This window comes from Pituophis catenifer, unplaced genomic scaffold, assembly GCF_029215685.1.
Source record: "Pituophis catenifer annectens isolate HBS135680 unplaced genomic scaffold, rPitCat1.0.hap2 SCAF_1, whole genome shotgun sequence".
In the NCBI taxonomy this organism is placed as follows: domain Eukaryota; kingdom Metazoa; phylum Chordata; class Lepidosauria; order Squamata; family Colubridae; genus Pituophis; species Pituophis catenifer.
In genome coordinates, this window is record NW_027256881.1 from 178142220 (window position 1) to 178168845 (window position 26626).

Genomic DNA, 26626 nt, shown 5'->3' on the forward strand with positions numbered 1-26626 from the left:
AACCTTAAAAAGAAGGTGGGACACTCAGGAAACTATAGACTTGTCAGCCTGATGTTGGCCAACTTTTTAGAAGGATGAACCATTGCATAGGCGTAACGTAATGAACAGAAACAACTGTTTCTGGTTCTCACAAAGAAACCATTCCAGAAATTAACCTTTTTTTCCCTTTATAGAATTATTAGCTTAGTTGATCAGATAAACACTGCAGATATACTTAGAGCTCAGCAAATCTTTCAACAGAGGAATATTTCCTGATATTCTCTTTTAAAAAAAGGGAGAAACATGGACTAGATGCTGTTAGGTCCAAAGTTGGCTGAATGAATGCACCCAAAGAGTGTTCATTAAATCATTCCACTTTGGATTGGAGGAAAAGTATTGTGAGGAGAGTCCTGGTACTGTGTCAACATTTTGTATGCACTATTCAACATTTTTATCTACAACTTGTGACTTGTGTGAGCGGTGTTGAGAGAACACTCATCAAGTCCAAAAGGAGCAACTAATACTTTAAAAGAGAGAGAAAAGATGAAAAGCAAAAGCAAAACAAACATCCAGTCTTGAGCAGTGAGCGGAAATGAATAGGATAGAATACAGACATGAAAAATCAACTGAGTTGATCAACCGAGTTGATTTCTGAAATGAGGAAAAATGAAAGTCAAAAGAATAGGATGGGGGAGACTTGGCTTAGCAGCAGTAGACAAGAAAGGGATGAGGCAGACTTTTCAAGTCTAAGTTAAATATAAGCCAGCACTCTGAGGCAGCTACTTAAAAGGCAAATGTTCTCTTGGGAAGTATTAAGAGGAATAATAGAGTCCAGATCATGTGAAGAATTCTACTCTATTCTGCCCTGGTCAGACTCAGACCCACTTGAAATACTGTGCCCTGTTCTGGGCACTGTAGCTCAAAAGGGATTGTAACAAATTGAAATGAGATGGAGAGGGCCCTGAATGAAAATGGGTATGTTCCAGTTAACAGAAGGGATGATCAAAGAAGAAATGATAGCACATCATATCCCTCCAATGGTGGTGGGATTCAATTTTTTTTTACTACCGGTTCTGTGGGCGTGGCTTGGTGGGCATGGCATGGCTTGGTGGGCGTGGCTTGGTGGGCATGGCAGGGGAAGGATACTGTAAAATCTCCATTCCCTCCCCACTCCAGGGGGGGGGGGAGTTACTGCAAAATCCCCATTTCCTCCCAATCAGCTGGGACTCGGGAGGCAGAGAATAGATGGGGGCGGGGCCAGTCAGAAGTGGTATTTGCCGGTTCTATGAACTATTCAAAATTTCCGCTACCGGTTCTCCAGAACTGGTCAGAACCTGCTGAAACCCACCTCTGCTCCAATGTCTGAAGGGCTGTAATACAGGAGGTGGAGTGGGCAGGACCACCACAAGTGGGTGAGAACTACAGTAAAAGTAGGAGGTTTAGGTGAAATGTCTGTATAAGCAATCAGCCAGCAAGACAGACAGCATATGACTGTCTTTCACTGAAGATTCTGGATAGTCACTTAATGGATATCATGTTTAGGAAGTCTTTAAAAACCTAGCTGTTCTCCCAGGCCTTGGGGTACAGTGTTTGTGCAGTCCCAGTGATTTTTTTTTAATTATAGGGAGTGTGTTATCTGGATCTATGGGATTTCTCTTTCTGTTTTCCTCTTACACTTATTTTTGTGTAAGCCACCTGGAATCATTTTGGAATTGGACAGTCTCTAAATCTCACGAACAAACAAACAAAAAAGTAGCTCCTACATGAACAGAATTTTATTATCTTTAAAGGATGTTTAAATTCAAGAATTATATAAAATATATGATATCATGATTCTAATGTCTAATTTCTCTTTGTCCCTCCTTTTTGTTCAGTTGGAAAATTGCCTAAGCATATGGGATTCTCTTTTTTAAAAAATCCAATAAATCCATGTACATAAGTACATCCAAAATGATAGTGTAAAAATTAGAAATATGACCAGTATTTAATTATCTAAGAACTGGGCAGATCCATTTAATGCAAACTGGGGGGGAAAAGGAGGGGGTGATGGCCTTGACAGAAAGGCTAGATTTGTAGTTTGTCAGGGAGGTGATTTAGCAAATGAAGTTTTCTCCTATCCTATTTTGTTCTATACCATAATGTATGCTTATTAGATTAGCATCTGCACCACAGATCTTGAAGTGGAAACTAATAAAGTTATCCACACAATATCTAGGTGTCTCAGCCAGTGACTTTATTTTTCATTTAAAATAATTATAACAATGCCACTTGTTTGTTAAGAAGCCTTTTTATATTCACAGATAATTGGTTTATACAACACCAAGCAATGAATTCTAATTTTCACATTTTTACTGAGAAAAGGGGCTGGGTAATAGTGGTGGGGTAGGCAGGATTCAAGCTGTTGAAACTTTGCAACTACTTCATAACAATGTAGTCACTACCTTTTAAGATTAGAAGTTAAAAGGAACAATGTTTCTGATGTAGTTTAACATGCAGCCACACAATTACTACACACCTTTAGTAGTAATGTAATTTGTCAGCTGTGGGGCTATTACAAAGGAACGTGATGAATATTTTAAGCATAAAGAAGAAAGAGGAGCACTTCTGCCCTTAATGCTGACTTTGTCACTTGAACAATTGTTTTTGTAGCATCCTTATCTTAATTTATTGAGTTTCCCTTAAAATCTCCCACTTAAACTGGGGATTTTATAAACACAATTTGATTCATAGATCTGAAATCAGTGTGATTCACTGTACATCCAGATGGTTTTAAAAAGAGAACCCCAGAGCTTCTTCTGCCAAGCACCAACTGAGACATTCCAAATTCTGCTGCCAAATTCCAGCCACAGTGTTCTTTGGGCAATCCACTGGGGTAAGGTAGAGGTAAGGATTCCATTCTCTCTTGGTTGCCTGCCAGCTTTAGTGCTGCTGCCTGTGATGCAGTCAATTACTAGCCACTCTCAAACCTTCAGGCTGATTAAATAAGCTTCAGTTACTGTGTCCTGCTCCTTGGATGGTGGTAGAGGTATGGCTCTTTCTGATTCAGTCTTCACCAATACTCAGAAGGGGCAAACAAAGAGGTAGCAACACTGCCAGGTGTTTTTTTCTGGAAAGGGAAGGACTGGAAGCAAGTTTACAAAGATCTTTCTTTCTTTCTTTCTTTCTTTCTTTCTTTCTTTCTTTCTTTCTTTCTTTCTTTCTTTCTTTCTTTCCTTCCTTCCTTCCTTCCTTCCTTTTTCTTTCTTTTTCTTTTTCTCCTCTTCCTTCCTTTTCCTCTTCCCCTCCTCTCCCAACAATTCTTTAGTTGGCAATAGTGAAACCTATGTAGTGTTTGTAGTTTCAATTTATATAAATTTCAATCTATTGTACATCTGCACTAAAACTACAATAGAGGTTGAATGGGAGAAATACCAAATTTATTTGTGGCATCGTTAGCATTCTCACCCACCCTTTCCCCCATGCTTAAGAATTATGAATTGCCTAATACAGTCCGCATTAGGCAAGCATTAGCCACAGAAAAATCATGTCATTCCTTTTCTGCTGGAAAGAACAACATGTTCCATAATGTCATTCTGGGGGCAAAACAAGGAACCAGGGGTCTTCCTTCTAATGTGGCATATTTGTAGCTACAGTACTGCCTGTCTGAAAATCAGTTAGGGAAGCCAAATGAATTAGAATTGTGCAACTGACTTCACCAGGCAGAAGCTTTTCAAAAAGACCATGCTTGAATTCATAGGGTGGTTCTGCAGTAGCATCCTGTGTTCCATAAAGCTGTCATTTCTTCTATTGCATGAGAAGACAGGAATGCCATTACTCTCTGTGAGCTGGAATGTCACTTTAAAAATTCACACTCTGTTACAACTGTTTGTGGTTTAGGGATACCTAACCTACTCTAAACTCAACATCCTGAAGTTGGAATTAATTGCTTATTAATGCACAAAGAGCTTCTTTCTTAGCCCAAAGTAAGCAGAGAACCTTTTGACACAATATGAGAAAATTATGCAGTTCTCAACCCTTTTTTTCTCCCTACAACTTTTGCAAGGGGGCAGGAGGGGGATGTCTGGTTCCATGCCAGATGGATAATAAACTTTTTGGCCTTGAATATAAGCTAGCATGATTCTTCTTTTCATAACTTAATTGGATACTACCAAAACTCAATGTGCTGCAAAACTATTTGTCAAAATCTATTGAGAGGCCATATTTTCCCGCTGGACTATATCAGTTTAAGAACACAAATGGCTCAAGGAAAGTCAAATCTGAAATAAATAAATAAATAAATAAATAAATAAATAAATAAATAAATAAATAACAAGGCCATAATTATTTCTTAAGGTGTTATTTATCAAGATTTAAATCTGATTTGCAAAACAGCTGAAAAAAAGAGTTATGAGACTGGATATAAACAAGATATTATAAAAGGAAATTGTCATGCAGTCTGCATCCATCTTACCAGTGAAGAACTGCACAATTACTGTGTTTTATGCAGCTCTTGAAGACCAAAAGATAAGCAACAGGGAGGAAATTAATGCCACGTCAAAGGACACAGCTAAGATTATAAAGTAACCAAATCTCTATATGAGATCTGTTAAACAATCCATACCAATGTGCAAAGAGATTACTAATTCCAAGTTACATTGTGGATGTGTGCACATGCACATATGGAGAATCAATGCTTCCAGCCCAAACGAGAATGCATAGAGTTGCTGGGCTAACCAAAAATATCTCTTTATAAAAATTTGAAATCCAAGCTAAAAGGAAAAGGAAGCAGACAGCATCTAACCAACTTTGGTCTCAAATGCTAAGCAGGGTCTGTCCTGGTTAAATGGAGTACCAAAGAATAATTCTAGGGCTGTAATCAGCAGTTTTTTGGGGGAGATAAATGTCACCAAAATGGTGGGCATGATTAGGCAATCAAAGGCACTCCCCCCCTTTTAGCATGTACCACATGCATTGCACACAAATAAAAAGACACAATATTTTTACTGCTTGCTCACACCCACCATTCTGTTCTTATTGGCACTCATTCTTTAGGTGACCCTGCCTGGGCAAATTGAAAAAACTTGCCAGAAGGCATCCTTGGCAAACCACTTCCCAAAAGCTGCATGGATGAAGCCATGAGGAACTGGGCTCAACTCAAGGGCACCTGCCAAGATTCTGAAAGACACATTTCCCCATTTATCTAGGAATAGGCATGTATAAGCCTAGTTCAATGAGTAGATTACTTGGCAGCCTTAGTTTATCTTCATAAGTTCATTTACAAAAAAGTCTGAGAAAGAATAAAGAACTCCTCTTTTTTATACCAAGGTCCCAAGCTATCTTTAATTTCTGTCATTTTCCATTTGTTTGTGTCTAAGTTAATAGGAGGAAATGCAGCACATTTAATAGGAAATTTGGCTTCAAGGTGCTTAGATCAAATCCTTACAAGTATAGCCCTAGGTGTTCAATGCCATCTGTATGCTGATGATGCCCAACTTCTCTTTCCCACTGAAATCCAAGGATGGGCTTCAATTCCAAATGGGCTTCTGACACTCTTAAAGGCTGGATGAGAGCAAGTCTTCAGTCTGGATGCCCAGAATTAAATGCATCCATTTCGGTATACACTTCATCCTGTCATAACATGCCAATTTGGAACATGCTATGATGTTTTTTTTTAAAAAAGTATTTGAAACCTTTAAAAAAAAGAGAGAGAGAGAGAATAGGCTCTCCGACTGTCTTCTAATGAAGTGACCTTCTTTAAGGGTAAAGACAAAAGCTAGGCTGCTTTTGGCATTTAAGGCACCTTGCGGTTGAGGTGGGTGTTACTCTGAACAATGCTGCTATTGATTTCTAATTGAATGTTGATGGATTGCCATTTTAATGATTAAATTACAAGGTTATCACTTATTCTTTATGTTATTCCTTAAGGTTTCTTCTACCTCAATCTGGGGACTCCAGTTTATCAGAATGGCATTGATAATGGAATAACGGATGAATACAATACTGAAATCTCTTCAGGTTTTATCATTAAGACATCTATATAAGCAGTACTATATTTATTTTCCAAGGAAACCTTCTTAAATAAGACACATACACATAACAATAAATAAATCAATTGGGCATGGAGGGGGAAGCAAAACCATCAACAATTAGACTAGGTTAAAACTAAGGAGCCTAGAGTTAGTCAATATTAATTTAGAACAAGATAATAACTGATTTGTTTAATGTCTGCTAGGAACTGTGAAAATTTCAGCTTCATTTCTCTCCAGGTCACACAAAAAGGCAATGGTTAATCAAGATACTAGTCTACTCTTGATATTCAAATTGTTTTTGTGAGGTAAAGTGATATCCTTTTTATGGTATTTTTAATTTTTATATATTTTATAAATTGTACATATTGTATTTCAACACTATAATTTAAAAGTACATCACACTTTTGAGGTTGCTGTTGGGGTTAGATGAAAACCAGATTGATTTTTTTTGTTAGATAGTGAGCCATAATTATAGCACCTGCTATCTATTAGGAAAATAGTATAAAGTTAACTATGGTTTAGGTAACAGGAATAATTGAAACATCTCTCTCTATATATACTCTCTCTCTCTCACACACACAATATACATATATGTCACATATGGAGGTCAGGAAAAACCTTTAACAGCAGGATTTCCTCCTGTCTCTTGAGATGTGCCTGTTCATATGCAGGCTCCAAAAAGTTTTCAATTTAATCTCAATTATGGGACTCAGTTTCCTTCATTCTTATAGCAAACAAGGACCCAATGACAGGAAGGTGAAGGAGAAAGTTCTAAATATTTCTCTTCATATACTCCTCCGCTGACATAAACAGATAATTTCCAAGGGCAGAAAAATTCTGGATGATAGATATAGATATGAAGCTCTAAAGGTGAACTGCTCACAAATATATGCTTCCATTACTTTATGTATCCTATTTTAGGTTTCTTGTTTTACTCTTTGGTGTGAGAAAACTTGCTTTTCAATGGAAAAAACATCTAGTCTGATAGAGATTTACAGGTACAAGGTACTAGCCAACACTATTCACAAACCTATGTAGCAAAGAGCAGAGTTCGAGAACCATTCATTTGTACAAACTCTCCACCCCACCTCTTGCCATTAAAGTTGTACATCTCTTTCCTCCAGTGTGAAATCTATAGAATTAATGTTAGAACATGTGCCTTTGAATGAGAAATGAAACCATCTGAAGGTTTCTGATATTAATCAGTTTGAGAGCTTTAAAGCTATCTTGGGTGCTTTGATTAACAACCCCTCCTCTCACAGGAAACATGGAGCTTTAGAAATCAGTAATCTTAGGGCATTACACTTAATAGAATCAGCTTAAAAGGGATTACCGAGAAGGGCCTTTTGTGACGCTTCAGAGACTCAATGGGGCCATACTCAAAAAGGTAATAAAGCCCTTCAAGATTTGATAAGAAATGAGAATTCTAGGCAGCTCTGAAAGTACCACTGACCTGGTCAAGATATCAACCTTTTTTCCACCATCTGTCTTGGGAATGTGGACTTGTTCTTTATAGGATTTCATTAGAAAAAAACAATCCAAGCAAAGCTGTGTGCTAAGATTGGATATTTTTGGTCAAGTAGTTGACTTACTGAAATATTATTTAAACTGATTTGTGTAGAGAACATCTCAGTATTCTTATGGGCATTGAATTAAAACCTGGAAGTACCATATATTCTCCCTGATCCAAAACGAAATAGATTTGGTGTAATTACAAGGAAGACTCAATCATAAATGAAAAGCAAATCTTTTGTAGCTTAAAGTGAAGAACAACATGAACAGGCTCAGAAGCCAAATGGGATGGTAGTTTCTCAGTCTCTTTATTGGACTCTTCAGGGCAACCTGTTATCTTAAAGTACACAGAGCCATTGCACTGTGCTCAATGCATCATCTTCATCCTCCATAATCTTTCCCAATGATCAGTGTAGCTCCATACCAAGAGGTTGATTTCTAAGCAGAGATGCAATATATATTGTATACATTAAAAAAAAGGAAATAAAAGAAAAGCATGTGTGCGTGCATATACACACACGTATACACACACACACAATCATAACTAAATAAATAACTCAAGAAAATGTAAACAATTTGTTTGAATATTCTTTTAGACTCTGTTTAAAAAGAATCAATTTATACATGAACAAGAAAAACCTATTAATAATTCACAACTGCAAATTAGGCATTTGATTTGTTTCTCTTTTTTTCCATAAATTTAATCAATCCTCTCCTAATCCCATTTCCTCTGTTCCTAAGAAGCTCTCATTATGCTAAATAAACTAAATAAACCAATGCCTTCAAACATTGCACAAGAATTTGCTGTTGTTTTTCCCCTCTCAAAATCCACTCAAATTCCATTGGCAATTTGGTATGGAGACATCATCTGACTGATGCTGTATTCCCTAATCAGCTGTGTGACCAGCAAAGTTGTTACGATGTATTTCTTTCAATGGAACTAAAAATGAACTAAGTGTGGACAAAAATTTTATATAGGGTTAAGCACCCCCTCGATTATCCTGGCTTCCACACGGTCTCCAGCTTTATATCAAAATTACTGCTTTGTGAATAATTGGCATCATCTTAATCCTAGATCCACTTCAATTTGGGCAATACATTTGTGAGATAATCTATAGAATACAAGGAGCTGATATAAAGAGATGGTGTTTAAATTTTTCAGTGTTAAGTGAATATAAAATTTTGATTACATTGATATTAACAATGTCAGTAATCACTACTCCAAGATCCCATGATAAGAAGATGGTTTCCAGACTCTTGGAAGAATTTAATGCATGCTAGCAGAGGGAGCAGAACAAGGAACAGATTTACACAGAAATGCTAGCTACCTGGTGCCTTCAGAAGCCAAGGGAGACTGTTCTATTACTTATTTAGCCTAATGACTATTTCGATTCTGAAAGCTTCTGAGAATTTCCCAGAATCACAAGACAGAGTAGAGAGGGGACAGCATTGATCAAAGTTCCAGAAAAAAAAAAAGACAAATGAAATGCCATTATTTGTTTTCATGACTGCATGTAATAATGTAAGGCTAACACAAGGAAAAAGGAAGAAAACCCTCACATATGCCCACAGGAGGTGCTTGGTAAAGTTATTCACTTTTTACTTTAATTAATGTATTAATATAATGCTTAGCCATTAAGCCTTGGATTGATAATTTTTTAAAAACTGGTCTATGAACAGAATAAAGATTGATCCGTAACTATTTTTATATTTTTCAAAGCCTATATATACTTCTCCATTATTTGCATAACAAACATAACAGATTAAATTGTTTTGAATAGATTTTGAGCACCTACCCAATGCTGATCATAATCAGATGATCTTCCTCTACCTTCTTCTTCATCATATAAAGGTACACCTTCTCTCCTTGCCTGATGATACTCTTTCCGTAACTTCTGGATGCGATCAGCAGTTCCAATAGATGGACGATCACTGGAAAAAAAGAAGAAATATATCAATAATATTTCAGTGTACTTACTTTCAGCTGGTTCATGTCTGAATTCATTCAACAAATGCAATTTTTCACTTAGCTTCATTTCTTCATAAGCCACAATTAGGTAAATAAACACATATAGCACAGGGGTGGGTTCTACTTACCTTTACTACCAGTTTGCAATGGGAGCGCGCATACACTCTCTCGTTTCACGTGCTTCTGCGCATGCACAGATCGTCAATTATGACGTTTGGGTGGATGGGCAGAGCTTCCTGCCGCTTTTACTATCGGTTCTAAAGAACTGGACAGAACTGGGAGCAACCACCACTGATATAGCATACTGGGCTAGCTGGGTTTTTTTCTTTTTTTACAATTTTACTTCTGTTTGAAGACAATCAGATATGGCACATATAATACGTCAAATATTAATCAGAGTTTTTTGTAGGCTTCATTATACAGGTAGTCCTTGTCTAGTGATGACCTCATTTAATGACAGTTTGTAGTTATGACAGTGATAACAAGGTAACTTTATGACCAATCCTCACATTTACAAACTTTGCAGGTCTGTAAAGCAAAGGAAAGCTGAAGTAAGATTGTAAGCGCATGGCTTCACTTAGCAACCACTTTGCTTAGTGACCGAGTTGCCAATTGTGGTTGTTAAATGAAGATCACCTATAAATCATTAGAGAAAATACCGTATTTTTTGGAGTATAAGACGCTCCGGAGTATAAGACGCACATTAGTTTTTTGGGAGGAAAATAAGAACAAAAAAAATTCTGCCTCTGCCTACCAGCATCCATCGGTATTCATCTGGTATGAAAGTAGCATCCTTGCAGCAAACAGCAAGCAGCCTGGTCAGCTTCAGCACATTATCGTAGCCTGATTCAGCACAAGCAGCTGATTACCGTTGGATCGGCCTCCCGGAATACCGCCAATCAGCTGTTCCAGGCTGCAGGGATCGCCACAGCCTATTGCCGCCTCCGCACGTCACGTTTTTTGTCTCCGCATGCCCCTTTTTTGGCCTCTGCGTGTTGTGTTTTCAGCCAGTTACAGGCACCGGGGATCGCTACCGCCACCGATTCCCGGCACCTGGAACCAGCTGAAAACGCGATGCGCGGAGGCCAAAAACGGGGCATGCAGAGGCCAAAAATGTGATGTATGGAGGCCAAAAATGTGATGCGCAGAGGCAGCGATCAGCAATAGTGTGCTCTGGTGATCCCTGCAGCCTGGAACGGGTCTAAAACAGGGCCGTGCAGAAGTTGAAAACATAATGCACGGAGGCCAAAAATGCGACGTGCGGAGGCAGCAATGGGCGGTGATGTGCTGTGGTGATCCCTGCAGCCTGGAATGGGTCTAAAACAAGGTGTGCGGAGGCCAAAAACAGGTGGCGAGTGGGGGCTGGCGGGTGGCAGGGCTTCGGCAACATGCTGTATAAGATGCACAGACATTTCCACCCACTTTTAGGGGGAGGGGGAGAGGAAGTGTGTTTTATATTCTGAAAAATACGGTAATCTCTTAGCATTATTCAGGATATCTGGAAAATGGTACAATCATAGCAGAGTCCTGTTTATCCCGAGTTCTTTCTTCTTAAAGAACTATTTTTCATCTGCACATTAAACTAGCTTCTTGACATATGTTAAGAACAATTATCACAGAGAATAAGTGCCTCAGAGAGAAAGTCCATTCAGAGGGTAGTAAGAACAGCTGAGAAGATTATAGGAAGCTCGCTTCCTGTCATTCAGGATACTCCTTATAAGTGCTATGTGCTTAGAGTTGAAAGCATTGTTAGAGATCCCACACACCCACTTCACAGTCTATTTCTGTTGCTCCCCTCTGGGAGGAGGTTTTGAAGTATTTCTAGCAGGACTACCAGATTATGTAACAGCTTTGTTCCCTATGCCATCTTTTCCTACAAGCCTTTGTCAGACTACTGTGTTTGTCCATCTGACCTCTCTTCCCTCCTTTATCTGTCACCTAACAAAACTTGCCAGTACTTGCAGAAGGTTTGTTGAAAGGGCTATGGCACGGCATGATTGGTATCATCTACAAATTAATGTTGAGCTTAGGCTACACGCATGAACAACAACAAAAAAAGTTAGCTGATCAAGATTTACATTTCCTGTTTTCTGTGAATTTAAATGTAAACTGAGACATGGTGGTACAGTGATTAGAATGCAGTATTGCAGGCTAATTCTGCCTAATGCCAGGAGTTTGATCCTGACCAGGTGAAGGTTGACTCAGCCTCCCATCCTTCCGAGGTTGGTAAAATGTGAACCCAGATTGTTGGGAGAAGTAATTGTAAACCACTTAGAGAGGGCTGTAAAACACTATGGAGCAGTATACAAGTCTAAGTGCTATTGCTAGGTATTAAACTAATTTGATTCACAGTGATATTTTTAGATACCATATTCCTTTTTTACATCTGCTCAAATGTAGGGATTATATGAGGAGGAAGAAACAATAAGTTTTCTGAGGATTGAAAGAGGCCTTGTTAGATAGTACAAGTTCCATGCACGTGGAATATAACAAAGTGCTCCCATGTGCATAGCAGATGTTAATGATTTTTAATAAAATAATGACTTATTTCACAGCACAATAGAGAGGATACCATTCAGCCTCCACATTTCCTGTATTCATCTAACTGTGATACATAGAGATGTGAAAGCATTTTGCTATGGACCCTGACGGGAGCAATTTCAGTTTTTCACTCTCAACTGATCCATGGGAGTGAGATGGGGAAACAAGCTTTCACCCTTCCTCAAGGACTAAAACAAACAAACAAACAAACAAAAATCTGATTATTTTTTTTTGGTAAATATACAGTTTATGTCTTTTTTGTGCTTTTCACAGTGCAAATGTTATAAGTCTCCTAGCAGTTTGGTTAGGAAATGTCTTCTTCTTTCCGATGATTCTTGGAATAACCAAGTGACATTTTGCAAAAGAAACAACCCTTATCCCAAATTAATCAACTGGATTATATCTGGATATTTTATTAAAAATCCCGACATAAATCTGCCAAAATGGAAATCTACCATGCAGAGCAGGCAGTAAAATGGATTTGCACATCCTGAGTAATATATTTGGATGTGACGCCTTATAAATGTGCACCACAGTCATGTTTAATAACCTTTACTAGAGTCATACATTTCCTTACATGGATATCCTTCCTGCCTGGAAACTTTGCAACCCTTGAAGCAAGCACATCTGATCATGATTTCACAGTTCACACAATTTTTTATCAAGGCAGTTTCTGTTATTATGAATCAGTGTCTTCATTTTCAGACATCATGCTTGATGGAATAATAAGTTGCCCATGCTGGCAATTTCTCAGCTGCATCAGAACTCCTTGAGAACTCCTTTGCAGAACAATTATGAGATTACATGGCCCACAGCCTTACAAACTTAGGTTCATATAAAACTGACTGTGTTGCATTGGATTGTATGGCCTGTTGGCAAACCAACCTCAACTTAATTGCAGGGCAAAACTATCAAGTTCCACATTAAGATCTAATTTCTGAGCGGGACATAGCAAAGGAGAGCTAGATTTGTGTATTAAGACGATTTTTTGCACTATGCCTTCATTGCAAACCCTCCCCCCCCCCCAAAAAAAAAACACAAATAAAAACCAGACCACAGATTTTGAGGAATTTTGCTCAATCAGGGTTGACAACAATATAATTAAAGGGATTTAAACCTAACTGGGGATAGAAAGATAAACTGTGTAACAAAAAAAGCTAACTTCAAGTCCCAGGCAATGTAAAATGATTGTGATATCCAATCCTTTAGCAGTTCAGAATTTCAGCTTGCCTCCTGACAATTACATGAATATATGAACTACATTCAGAGTCGCCAGATGAATTCAATCAGGGCCAGGGAAATATCGCATACATAATCTATTAGTTTACCCCAAAGGAACTGAAGCATTGAATTCAAACAAAATGAAGTCATCAGTAATAATAATGATAAAAAAGAAACGTATAAGGCAATATTAAAAAACCCACCATTTTCTCATATTTGTAAGAAAAAAAATCATACCAATTGCAACCTATTCTTCCATCTGACTATATATACATATATTTAAAACTTTGTGTTTGATCAGATAGCCATTCTAAGGTAGAATTATGAAAAAAGAAAACAGATTTTAGATGCACAGGAAGAATAAATGCTTGTCTTAAAAAAGCAATCATAGGTTACAAAAGAAGTGCAAAAATTTATGCCAACTTGAAAACTTGGCATAATACAATATGATAAGAATTACCATTGGAATCTATCTCTGAGACTTGTAATCGCTATTTAATTTAGGAACTGTCTGAATGGGGGAGAATGTAATTTTGGTTCACCCTGACATCATCTACATCCGTGAACTACACTTAATACTTGGTATTTGTCATCCTTGCAAGGTAGAACTAGACAGGAAACTTGGCTGATGAGCTAACTCTACCTTATTATAAGGTTATATTAATAGAACCTTGCATGTCTGAAAGTACATTAAAGGAGAATATTTGCAGCTCAGGATTGAAAAGAGTGGTCCTTGGTGCTCTCTGAACTTGATAGTTTTCTTGCAGATGTTTCATTACCCAAACTAGGTAACACTTTAGTATTTGGGTAATGAAACTTATGCAAGAAAACAACCAAGCTCAGACAGCACCAAGGACTCCTGAAAGTACATTTTTACCCACTCCTCCCTGTTGCCTTTACAGTCTAAGAAACTAGGGAAGGCCCCTTTTGAGTCACTTGCTCTGCCTACCTTCTGCTGCAAGACGTCTTTTATCTGACTATTCCCTTGGCTGTGTCTCTTCACTCTGTCTTTCAAGGCCATTACAGTATCAAAGAGAGGGGGAACAGCCCATAGTTAATTAAACCTCAGTCAGATTTAGGCCACAATCAGTATCCATCCACCAATATAGACATCACGTTGGTGTCACCAGTAGACTGAATATATGAAGGCAAAGAGGAAACAAGAACAAGTATATATATACTAGTTCTGGCTTTTGAGTACTAGTTGAGTAAGGGTGGAGTAGCTTCGGCTTCCGGTATAATGCTCTTTATTAGAAACAAAGTTTGTTGACTTTGAAGCGAGATATATATTCTCAGTACTAGTGAATAACTAAATTATAAAATGCTGTGATATTCATAACATGTAATATAAAAGATAATAAAAACCATGTAACTACATTAATAACAAACATAAAACCAAATCAGTCAAATTAAAAGCACGTACTACTGTACTAGGAACATACAAAACACAGGTGTCTATTTGCAAAGGCTTGATAGAAAGGCAAGTTTTAACAGCTTTCTGTAAAATTATTAAAATGAGGGCCATTTGAATCTCCCCATTGTTCTATTAGGTCAGAATAGTAATGGGAAACTATTTCTGGCTCCACCACCTTCTCTTTCTGTACTAGTGATAGGCTGGCCACGGTCAACTTGGAAGAGATAGTCCTGTAGATATCCTATTTCCATACCTTGTAGGCTAGGGGTGTCAAACTCACACCATCATATCGTTGTCACGTGACATACTTTTTTCCCGTTCGCTAAACTGGGGGTGGGCGTGGCCAGCACGTGATGCATCTGGCCTGTGGGCCATGAGTTTGACATCCCTGCTGTAGGCTAAACAGGCTAATGCCAGTTTCTTATATTGCATTCAGAAACTCACTGGAAGCCACTGAAGTGCCTATATATTAAACACAACCTTACTAAAACCACCTCTCAGCTCTCAGCAGTCTATTATTTTCTGTATCAACTGCAATTTCCAAAGACTTCAAGGGCAGATCCAAGAACAACACATTGCAGTAATCCAATCTAGAATCTAACATTTACCACAGTGTTTCTTTCGAAAAGGTCCTAACTAGTGCACCAGTGGGCACTAGTGAGTGGCAAAAATATCCATCAAGCCGTGGGCACACCAATAGGAATTTGGATGGGCTTGATAAATCCCTAGTATATTGTTAAGGAAACAATAATAATAAATAATCAATTGCATGGTGTTTGGTTCACCTAATTGTAGCTAAACAGTATAGTGAACAACTATATAAAGGAGACATCAGCGACTGGTTAATAACTAGAAAACTGTATCTGATTCAACAAGACCAAGTGAAAGGGACAACACCAGGAAAATATAGGCCAATAAAATGCTTGCCTTTGTTTAAATTACTTGCAGACATAAGTAGCTGACAATATCCAAGATTATTTAGAAGAAAAAAACATCCTTCCAGTAGAACAGAAAGGATGTAAAAGAAAAAGCAGAGATATGAAAGATCAACTGCTGATTGATAAAATGGTTCTGTAGAACTGCAAAAGCTGAAGAACCAATTTACATTATGGTCTGAACTGATTATAAAAAGGGGGTTGATTCATTATCATACAGTTGGATCATTCAATGTTTGGAAACAACTGGTGTCAGTAAAAACATTACAATGTTCATAGAAAAATAATGAAGCAGTGGAAGACAGAACTCATGGTTGGAAATGAAAAAAATGGACTTGTCAACGTTAGAAGAGGCATCTTCCAGAGTGATTCATTATCACCCTTATTGTTTGCCATTGGCATGATCTTACTTACAGTGATTTCAAAGAAAACAAATATTGGCTATTAGGTAGCAAAAATGCTAATAACATCTCATATTTGCTTTATGCGGGTGATCTGAAGCTTTATGGAAAATTAGCAATCGAAATCTAGTAATTGACAAAGAGTGTAAGAATTTTTAGCACAGACATAGCAATGGAATTTGGCCTAAAGAAATGTGCTACAATAGCAATAAAGTGAGTAAAATCATGAACAGTAATGGAACTGAAATGCCGAATAGCCAAACCACCAGGACCCATTAGAATGAAGCAAACAAGTATCTGGGCATTTGAAAGTTGAATAACATCAAGCATGGACAAGTTAAAAATGTGATTAATAAAGAAGACTTCCAAAGAGTGAGAAAAAGACAAAAATAAAGTGAAAACACCATTAGATATGATTTAATGCTTATTTTTTCAGAGAAATAATCAACACAAGAGAAAACATACTTAACTCTGTTGTATTATTAGATGTCATTGTCTTCTGAAGTATTTGAGAACCTGCTGAAATATTCATTTTGGCAATGGCATTTTCTTTTATAATCCTGATGCTTTTTAAATTATTACTCAGCATCAGCATATAGCAGTGATGGCTAATCTTTTTGCTGTCACGTGCCAAAAGCAGGGGGAGCACAGGGGCTTGCACGCATGCCCACACCCATAATTCAATGTGCCCCACCCCTGTGCATGCGTGCACGACCCCGCCCACTCCCCCCGCTTTTGGCACATGATGGGCCCGGTAGGCTTGTTTTTTGCCTTCCCCAGGCTCCTTTCTTGGACCCTGGGGAGGGCAAAAACAGCCTCCCCCCCAGAGGCCAGAAACGGCCCATTTCCAGACTTCCGGTGGGACCGGAAGGCCTGTTTTTAGCTCTCCCAAGGCTCCAGAGGCTTTCTTGGAGCCTGGGGAGGGCGAAAACAGCCTTTCCCACTCCCCCAGAGGCCCTCTGGAGGCCGGAAATGGCCCGTTTCCTAACTTCTGGTAGGCCTCAAAGGCCCAAAAATCAGCTGGCTGGTGCTGAGCTAGAGCAACGCTCGCATGCCCACAGATATGGCTCCGAGTGCCACCTATGTGTGCCATAGGTTCGCCATCATGGACTTATAGTATACGTCACTGGCTGCTCCTGTTCCCTAAAGACCTGAGAAATGAATAAAAGCTGGAGAAAGCCACCATTCTAATTGATCAAAACATCTGATAGGGGTCTTAGTTTAGGATGCTTAAACCTTAGACTGATCCCACAATCTAGGCTGGGCACTGAATTCTGAAAGGAACAAAGCATATTTTGTTCCATTTGTTCAATTGAAGATTTTCATAAATCTGAATGTGCATTTCTGAGTTTGTCTTTGGTAATGTCTGCTGCTTTTGCCCAATGATCCCTGAATCACCTGAGATTGCCTGAAGCCCCAGCTTTGAGAATCTCAGAATTGCTAGAAATTGCTAGAAACCCCCCTATTAGGACTTCTAGTCTCTTTTGCAGAAAACAGCTGCAACTAATAGACTGACTATCTCAGCTTCTGTAGTTTAAGCCCCACTGCCCCAGACCTATTATAAGAGATACCAGGAGGCACTGAGTCACCTCAGACATTTATAGAATGAGGATACTGTAGGAGCTTGACTCGGCCCCATTAACTTCTTGAGAGACAACAGTGAGATTTCAGTCACTGCCTGAGGGTTAACACAGTGGATTTTTTCGTTCATCATTCAAGGAGTAATCTTGCAAGTCGATGTTCAGTGCTACCCAAAATAACTGCATTCAAGCTACAGGGAAAGAATCAGTGGTGCTACCACTAAAACATGGCCAGCGTGGGGTCCTTGGTGCTTTCTAAACTTGGTGGTTTTCTTGCAGATGTTTCATTATCAAGTGAGGTAACATAATTGATTTTAGGCCTGATGATGTTGTCTAACTTGGCAATGAAATGTCTGCAAGAAAGCCACCAAACTCGCAGAGAACTGAAGACCCCAAATTCAATCCTGAGCTACAGATACTCTCTTTTATCCATGGTCAATGAGTTTTGGGTAGAATGGTTCTGATGTAGTAGTGGTTGTGCAAAATAGGCTGTGCTTTAGAGAGCATATGAGAAGACAAATTTAGAGCTTGGGCATTTGCAAAACTGCTGAAAGGAAAGCAGGAGATAGTGCTAATAGCAGGGAAATATTTTTTTCTTTTGTTTTGTTCAACTGCTGTCTTCTGAATGCTAAATGTGGTTCATAAATTTGAGTGTGGGATATAATGGGGGAAAAGCTCAGAAAGAGAACCTCGGAAAACTGGTGTGCTTAACTCTTTGCCATAACTGTCAGCAGGATGTGAAAATATATTTCAGTAACTAAGAGAACAATAAAGCTTTAGAAATGAAAACTCTAGACTTTGCAGAACAAAATTATGGGTGAAAGATGATTCAGGCAGAGTCACAAAGTCAGACATGCCCGAAAGTGGAAATTGACAAAAAGTAACCTTATGTCTCATTCTGTGCATGAACACAAACAAATGAGGGAAAGAGATGATTTTTCAATGATTCATTTATAAACAGAAGTAAGTTCTAATATGTATTATAAAAACATCATCTGGGTCATTATCCAGTTTTATACTTAAATCCTTACTGATTTTTTAAAAATTATGTAGCTTATGCCCTTTTAACTAGTGTCATAAATGCTTCTGCCTAAATCATCAAAGATTTCTAAAGCAGCACATGACTACCATTTGTTTCACATTGAGTCCATCACCACTGGCTCTCTAGTGTGATGTCCTTCACTGCTCAGAGCTTTCTGAGGAAGGAATCTTTTCCCACAGTGTCAGAAAAGGCACTCAGGAGCAATTAAAAAGATTTGTGTCTCACCATTCCCTAATAAGACCAGGGAGTTCCTCAGGATAACCACCCCGGCTACTGGAAAGTCACATCACTGGATTCTATAGATCTTTGAGAGAAGATCATTTAAGTATTGTTAAGACAAACCATTATTCCAGACAAATACCCAATTAACGTCTTCAGTGAAGCCATTTTCTCTCATTACCTCTAGCTGATGCCCCTTGATTCTGTAACCTAGAGGCGTTTGTAGACTTCTGAACTGTGATTAGGACAAGCTTGCTTGAGCAGTTAAACTGAGCTGTAATCAGAGCTTCTGCTATTATGATACAAAAAACAGCTTACTCCAATGAAGGCAGCATTTGAAGCTGGTAGAACAAATGTTCAATTTTTAACCTTGACAGAATATCAAGCAGGGAGTAAGAGATGATATAATTGGAAGCAAATTAGGTGTTTCTGGTCATATGTGTAAAAATGAATTTGACAAATAGCATTTTAGTTGCTGAAAGGTTCTTAGTCACAAGGCAGAAAAGAGCTTAAGACTTTCATTTTGAAAAAAATGAAACAATGAACTTTAAGTTATTAACTGCTATTCTGAGCTTCTAGTATAGTCTATTCTAGAATATAAGTGTCTGAATCAGATTCAGTTACTGACAACAATTGACATTTTCTCAAACTATTGTTACAAGAACAAGTAATGAGAGAGAAATATCCAACTTTTGTTATTTTTTATTTAAATATAAAACATTTGTTTTTGAAAAATGGAATTATCTCTTTTTTTTTCTCTTGCTCTTTTGGAATCACTGAGAAATCTAGCAATATAGGGCAATTTATGTGCAATAACTTCTTTAGAATACCCCGTGCAGAATATTTGGGGTATTGCTTTCTTCTGGTACATTTTCTTATAGAAATCTCTCTCTGTCTGTTGAGAAAAAGCAGCTGGCATATTTGTAACATACAGGTCACACCACTATAGAGTGCAGTTTTTCATCCTCTCACTCAATTTACAACAGCTGTAACAATTCAACTAAGCTAACACTGAATGTTAAATTATTGCAGGAGATGGCGGCTGCTTTGTTGCAGCTTTTCTTGTTTCTCAGACCTAAGAGTTTATTTAAAAGAATGTATTTTTTATCCCCAAGTATATTAAACTGATGTTTCAGGCTTATTGCCTATTGCATTAATAACCAATTAACAATGGTGTAACTTGAAGAAATGTCTATCAATAGGCCCCAGAACTGAAAAGATTGAAACATACAGAAGGGTTATTAGGTTATTCTTAGTTTCCTTGACTCAACTCTTATTAATGCTGCTATTTTGGTGTTGTTTTAGCTGATCTTCTGTATATACGATCCCAGTTAGTTAGAAATTGTTGCATGTATCACCCCCATTCAGCATTTTTTTTCCCATTAAAGCTCCAGAGCTGACCATTTGATATCCTACTTCCCATCTCTATTCTGCTGCTATTATGTATCTAAAAGGGAAAAGGCTGGAATAACCAAAGACTCTTTGGGCCTGTCCAGGCCAACTACTCACAACCCCGTTACCAGTAGTTCTAAAACTTTCTTTGATATAGATAGATATAGATTGTGTAGATTCTTGTTGTTAAGTTATCTCTCTCTCTATTTGTTAGCTGATCCGAGTTAATACAAACTACATGACAAATTACCCACAGTAATTTTCCAACCATGATCACATAGTGATTGTGCTGGTATCTCATGGCTATGTGGTCAATCAACACGCTAAGGAATATGGAAGCCCATTATGTTGTTTTCATTCCAAAATATCCAGATATGCCAATTGCAATGCTCTCTGAATTGCCACACTTCTAGGTAGTTGTCTACCAGTTGTAACCATATTTTCCTCCCGATTCAGGGCTACCCCATATGGGCCACAAAAGTGTGGTTCATACCTGGCTGGAAGCAAACAGATGCAGGAAAACTAATTTAACACTTTGCTCCCTTTTAGTGGTTGCCCAGATACACCCATGCTTTTTAGTAGAAAGCTTGTTTCTCCATACACTGTCTGAATGAGAGATCATTACCTGAGGGCACTTTCCTTTTTTATTCCTCCAGGCTACTTCTTCATGTTTCTTTTATTCGGCTTTGGATAAAAGCAATCATCAGAAAAGAAGGAATATTTTTACAAAATGGGAGGGAGGATTCACTCCCACTACCCATTTTAGCTTCGTTGTTGATCAGTTCTGACATTTTGTGACCCAACAGACATCATTTTGCCAGGATTGATAGCTTCTTCTTTGTGGGCCTTTGATTTTTTCCCCGAGCCTTAGAACCTTCTTATGTGTCCAAAATACTTAACTTCTATTTTTATTTATACATTTGTTTGTTTCTACTAATTATTTAATCACCAGAAACAACAATATTCTAGGAGGCTTCTAGAAATTAAGTCCTAAAAATAAGATATAAATCAAAAATTAAATTAAGATTGAAATAAAACATTAAAATTGCACAGTAAAATTAAGTACTTTATTTGAGCTTCCATTGAGCACTCTGCTTTATTTCATCTAGAATTTGATTACTTTTCATACTTTTAGATATTCTCAACAAACTTTTCCAACACCACAACTCAAAGACATTTTTCTTTGTTCAGCCTTTTTGATGGTACAGTCTTCATAATCACGTTATATAGCTGGTGAAACTATGGCATTCACAATACTGTGTTGTCTGGGTGACATCTCTGAACTTTAATATTTTGTTTTGTCATATCACAGACTTTTTCCTATGTAGTAGATGCCATTTTATTTCATGTTTACTACTGCCATGTAAATCTTTGAGACTAGAAAAATACAGCCCATTACTACTTCATGTTCTTCTCCATCTATTTTTGTTGTGTGAATCTTAGTATCTTGGTTTTTAAAATCTGAGCAGTAGACTTTTGCACTGATTCCTTTAACCTTCAGCAAGGAATTCTTTAAGTCTTTCTTTCTTCAAGGGCAGCAAAGTGCTACCATCAACCACCATAAGGTTGTTCATGCTTCTCGTTATAATTTTAATTCCAATTTGTATTTCATTGAGTCCATAATTTCTCATGATATATTCTGCATGTTAATTAAATAAAGTAACACTATACAATCCTGGCATGCTCCTATGCCAATTGTGAATCATTGGTTTCTCCATAAAGTGTTCTCTGTTGCTTTCCTAGTCATCATATAAATTCTTCAACAAGCAGATAAAAGGCCGGGGTAACCATGATTTTAAGAGCTATCAACAATTTGTTGGTGTCTACATTGTCAAACTCATAGTAAAATTAATAAAGCCAAAACAGATGTTCTTCTGGAACTCCCTTGACTGTTTTATTGTCTATTAGATGCTAGTAATATGATCTCAAGCACTTTCGCCTCTTCTGAATTCATTTTATACATTTGGGAGTTCTTGTTCCTGTATTGTTGAAATCTGGATTCAAAAATAGTATGGGAAAGAAGAGCCATATTTTGATAATTTGAGTGTTCTTTGGGGGAGACTTTTTGGAAAAAAGAAAAGAAATTTTTTTACAGCCCATTGGCCACTGCTATATTTTTCAATCCTATTTACAAATCACATTTGGCACTTTAACTAGATTATCTTCCAAAATGTTAAACAGCTCAGCTGGGATTTCATCAGCTCCTGATGAAATTGTTGTCAGCAATATATTCTAGAGACCATTTAGCTTCTGTATGGTATTCCAGTTTACACATATCATTCATTTTGAAATATTTTGGGGCATGTTTTCAGCATATCTGCATCATATATTCTTTATCCAATAGATTCTTTCCTTCTTTATCTGATATTGTACCCATCTTTGCATAAAGAGATTTCTTAATTTCTGTAAATTTTCTTTATAGACACACACACAAAATTTTTATTAAAGAAGTTTTTTCAGAGAGTAAAACAGTACAAATTTTAAGTTAAATATACAAGAAATAGTAATAAAGTAATTGAAAAGTGAAAAAGACATACAGTGGTACCTTGGTACTTCATTGCTTCAAAACTCATAGAATTTGGTATTCAACACATTTTGATGTGAAATGTTGTCCCAGGGCACTTCAAAAAGAAGCAGTGGATGGACTTTTGGTTTGGTGTCGTGGCGAGACAGTCAGGGAATTAGCGGGCTCTGATGAGCCCCATGAAAACCCTGGCTGATGAACCGCTGCTGATGGGTCTTCAGACCAGAACCGTCCTGCAGGGACGGGGAAGAAAAAGAGGCATCTTGGATGACCAAGAGGAACAGGTAAGTTCCTCGAAGGTCAGAGGAAACTCTCTATGACTCGGCAGCGGGGGATGGCAGCCATTGTGGCTGCCATGAAGCTGGGACAACCGGATTAAGTATTGAGCAGGAGTGATGTTCGGAACAGAGTGTTTTGAAGCCAGGTGAGTGACACCCAACCCAGGTCGGAAACAACAATAAGGGAAACATTTTTTAACTATAAGACTCCTAGTGATAAAATAGCAGCTAATGAGCGCGGGGGCAAGAAAAGAAGATTTTGAAGCATAACTTTAAAAGAGATAAAAACCCGATAGAAAATTGACTTTTGACCAAAACTACTTAGAAATTTTAAATAACTAGGTTTGGTTAAAGGATTGGAAAGAAATAAAGAGATCCTTTTTTCCTCTTTCCTTTTTAAATTTCAAGAAAATAAAGAGAATGGATAATAAGCTCTAAAATAGAAGTGGTGTATAAGTAAAAGAAAAAAAGGGAAAAAGAAGTGAGAAGAGCTTTAAATTTGGACTGGACTTTAAAACTGATTTGATACTTTTGAAACTAAAAAGAAAAAGAGAAGCTACGTAAGATTGTTGATGTAATTGAAACAAAATGGATACTTTTTAAACAACCGGAAATTGTGGATTACAGAGAGACACCTTCAGGAGTAAAAAGGAATATTGCAACTTGATTTTTGTTTTGGACAATTGTGAACTTTACAGATAACAACCTTGAGAACTTGTGGGGGAGGATTTCTTTGTCTGCAAGCAGCTTGACTTTGGGGGGAAAGAAAGAAAAAGAAAAGGGAATACAACAGAACTTTTATAATTGGAATAATACTAATTTAAAAAGAATAAAATGGTCCAGGAAACTAGAGAAATTATCAAATTGATCTACTTGCCATGGAAAAAGGAAATAAGAGAAATAACTATAATGTTACACAGAGGACTAAAAACTAAAATTTGAGGACACAAAAGTTGTAATGGAGCATACACAAGCAGACAAGAAAATGAAGATGGAGAAACAAGACATAGAGGCTGAAAATAAAGAAGATAAAGACAGTGTGATTAAATATGAATAAGCAATTGAATATGTGGATAGTAATAATAAAAAGGAGATTTTTAGAGATTATATTGAGATTAACAATAATATAAAGATGAATTTATTGGGATTAAATAGAGGAATGATAAAAGAAAAAAGGTTGGAAAATATTAGGGAAGATAAGATAAAATAGAAGAGTCCAGGACTTTGATTTATATAAGTATTATATTGAGATTAGCAATGGTAATACAAATAAGAGAAGAATATGTTATAGATACTAAGAATTGAAATATGGATTGAAGTTAAAATATATGAGAAATAGATTATCTATTTCTAGAGATTACATTGGGATCAACAGTGAAAAAAATAAAGATGATTACACTGGGATTAACAGTGAAAAAAATGAAGATGATTACACTGAGAGTAACAGTGAAAAAGATGATTACACTGGGATTAACAGTGGGTAAAATAGAGGATAGAAAAAGGAAGATAGAAATGACAGGAAAATATGCTATAGATACCTAGACTTGAAATATGGATTGAAGCTAAAATATATGAAAACTAGATTATGTTAAAAGAAAATATATCAATGGATATAATGAATTAATTTTTATTGAGATGTTAGAGGGTACTATTTGAGAAAATTGAGGGCTACAATAATCAGGATATTGTTTCAATACCTATAACAATTGCAATAATTTGAATATCCTCAATAATATTTAAGCAAAAAGAAAAGAAAATTGAAAGGATATAGGATTATGATTTACTAAATAAGACTCATTTAAATTGGCTTTTATATAAATGGTATTGTTAAATAGACAGAATTTAGGGAAGTAATTGTGAACTGTATTATGTTGTGTTATTTGAATTAAGAACTTTGTTTAAATGTTAAATTGGTATATTTTCAAGATTAGAGATAAGATTTAAATCTGATGAAGTAATAAGTAAATAAAGACTTAACGAATATTATATGAAGTAATAATAAAATGTAACTTCTAGAAATGGAAATAAGATTTAGAAATATAAACATGTTTGAATTGTATTTTTAATAGTGAGTATTTGGGGTAAGAATTGTGAAATGTATTATAATGTATTAATTTAATTAAGATTTAAAGTGGATTAATAGAAGAGTAATTGCTTTGATTAAGTTAATATGAGTTAGCTTTCTACAAGACGGTAATAGTTGAGATAGGTGATAAGTGTTATGGCAAAAATAGAATATTAAAAAATTTGTTAAAAGTGAACAAAAAGTTGAACAAATTTATGTCCGGATCAATGCTCTGTTCCAAAAAGATGTATTGTATGTTTATTTGGGTGTTTTTTTTAAAAAAAAATCCCCCCCCCCAAAAAAAAGGAAGCAGTGGATGGCCTCAGAGGCTGGAGAGGAAGGCAGCCATGCTGGGAAAGTCGCTGACTTAGGAAAAGGGACAAAGAAGAAGTCCTTCCCAGCTGAAACAAAGGGTCATATAGTAAGTCATATGATTTATTTGGTACTCATCATTTTTAGTACTCATCGTGCCTCCTGGAACCAATTAACAGTGAGTACTGAGGTACCACTGTAAAGAAAAAGCAATTGAAAAGAACAAGAAAATAAGAATAATAAAAAAGTGCCTTCTGATCTTCGTAAAAAACAGTTATAAGTCCTTGGTACTCTCTAAGCTTGGTTGTTTCTTGCTGATTTCATTACCCAACTAGGTAATATCTTCAGTGCTAGTGAGAGGTTTACTCCTTATTTATATTTAGTAGCTTGCCCTACCAATGTTGGTAGAGGTCTGGTTTTCTCCTTCATAGTTCCTTGATTAGGGTAATCATAGATCATAGAGTAACTGTCTTGGAGTGTACATTCCCAACTCTATAAGCTCAAAAGGATACGCTAATGCCTTCAAGTTTACAGTCCAGAAAGGGTACACTTTGACTGAACACTGAAAGAAACTATTTCAATCACAGGGCTTTAAAAAACACAACTAAGATAAAAGAACATTTTTTTGCAACAATCTGAGCCTGAGAGTTTGGTTTAATCAGCTACAGATCCATGTGAAGTAACTCTTGAAATCAAATTGGCAACCATTGTTTTTAATGTTTTTCACAAAGAAAAAAATGACTGGGAGTATTTTTTTTCCCCTTAAAAATAAAGATGATGAGGCTGAAACTGCCAGCCACAACCCTATTGTTAAAAGCCTTCTTGCTTCCAAATAACAGACTTTCTCTAGCTACTGCAGTCTGGGATTCTCACCAATGAGAAGGTCTCCATGGCAGATATCCCATTGTGATGTTGACTCTCCAAGCAGCAAAATTCCTGCAGCATCTGTTCACTCACTGAAGAAGCACTGCAGGGGAAAGCAACATTTGGTTGAAGAGCCATGTGGCTGCTCAGCAGTGAATCCTGAAGCAAAATTACAGACACCACCATCTAGAACATGGAGTTCCAATGTTGGTGATAATACCAAAATGGTTTCACTCTCCCTTCAGAAACATTCCATAGGGAAAAAGTTGTCTGTGATAGTAACTTTTTAAACAAGTAGTTCCATTAGTACTTATGTAGGGTAAGAGCAGCTTAACAATGGACCCAATTATCAAGAGAAGTGGCTGGTCAA

The 26626-nt window shown here is 37.1% G+C and overlaps 1 protein-coding gene across 1 annotated transcript in view; it reads right to left on the bottom strand.

Moving 5' to 3' along the window:
- The window catches only part of PARD3B (par-3 family cell polarity regulator beta), a 582830-nt gene that overhangs the window by 57523 nt on the left and 498681 nt on the right, over positions 1 to 26626 (bottom strand). The window contains exon 21 of the mRNA XM_070933224.1: positions 9296 to 9431. Coding sequence (XP_070789325.1) covers positions 9296 to 9431 — 136 coding nt within the window. The remainder of the gene's footprint in view (positions 1 to 9295; positions 9432 to 26626) is intronic.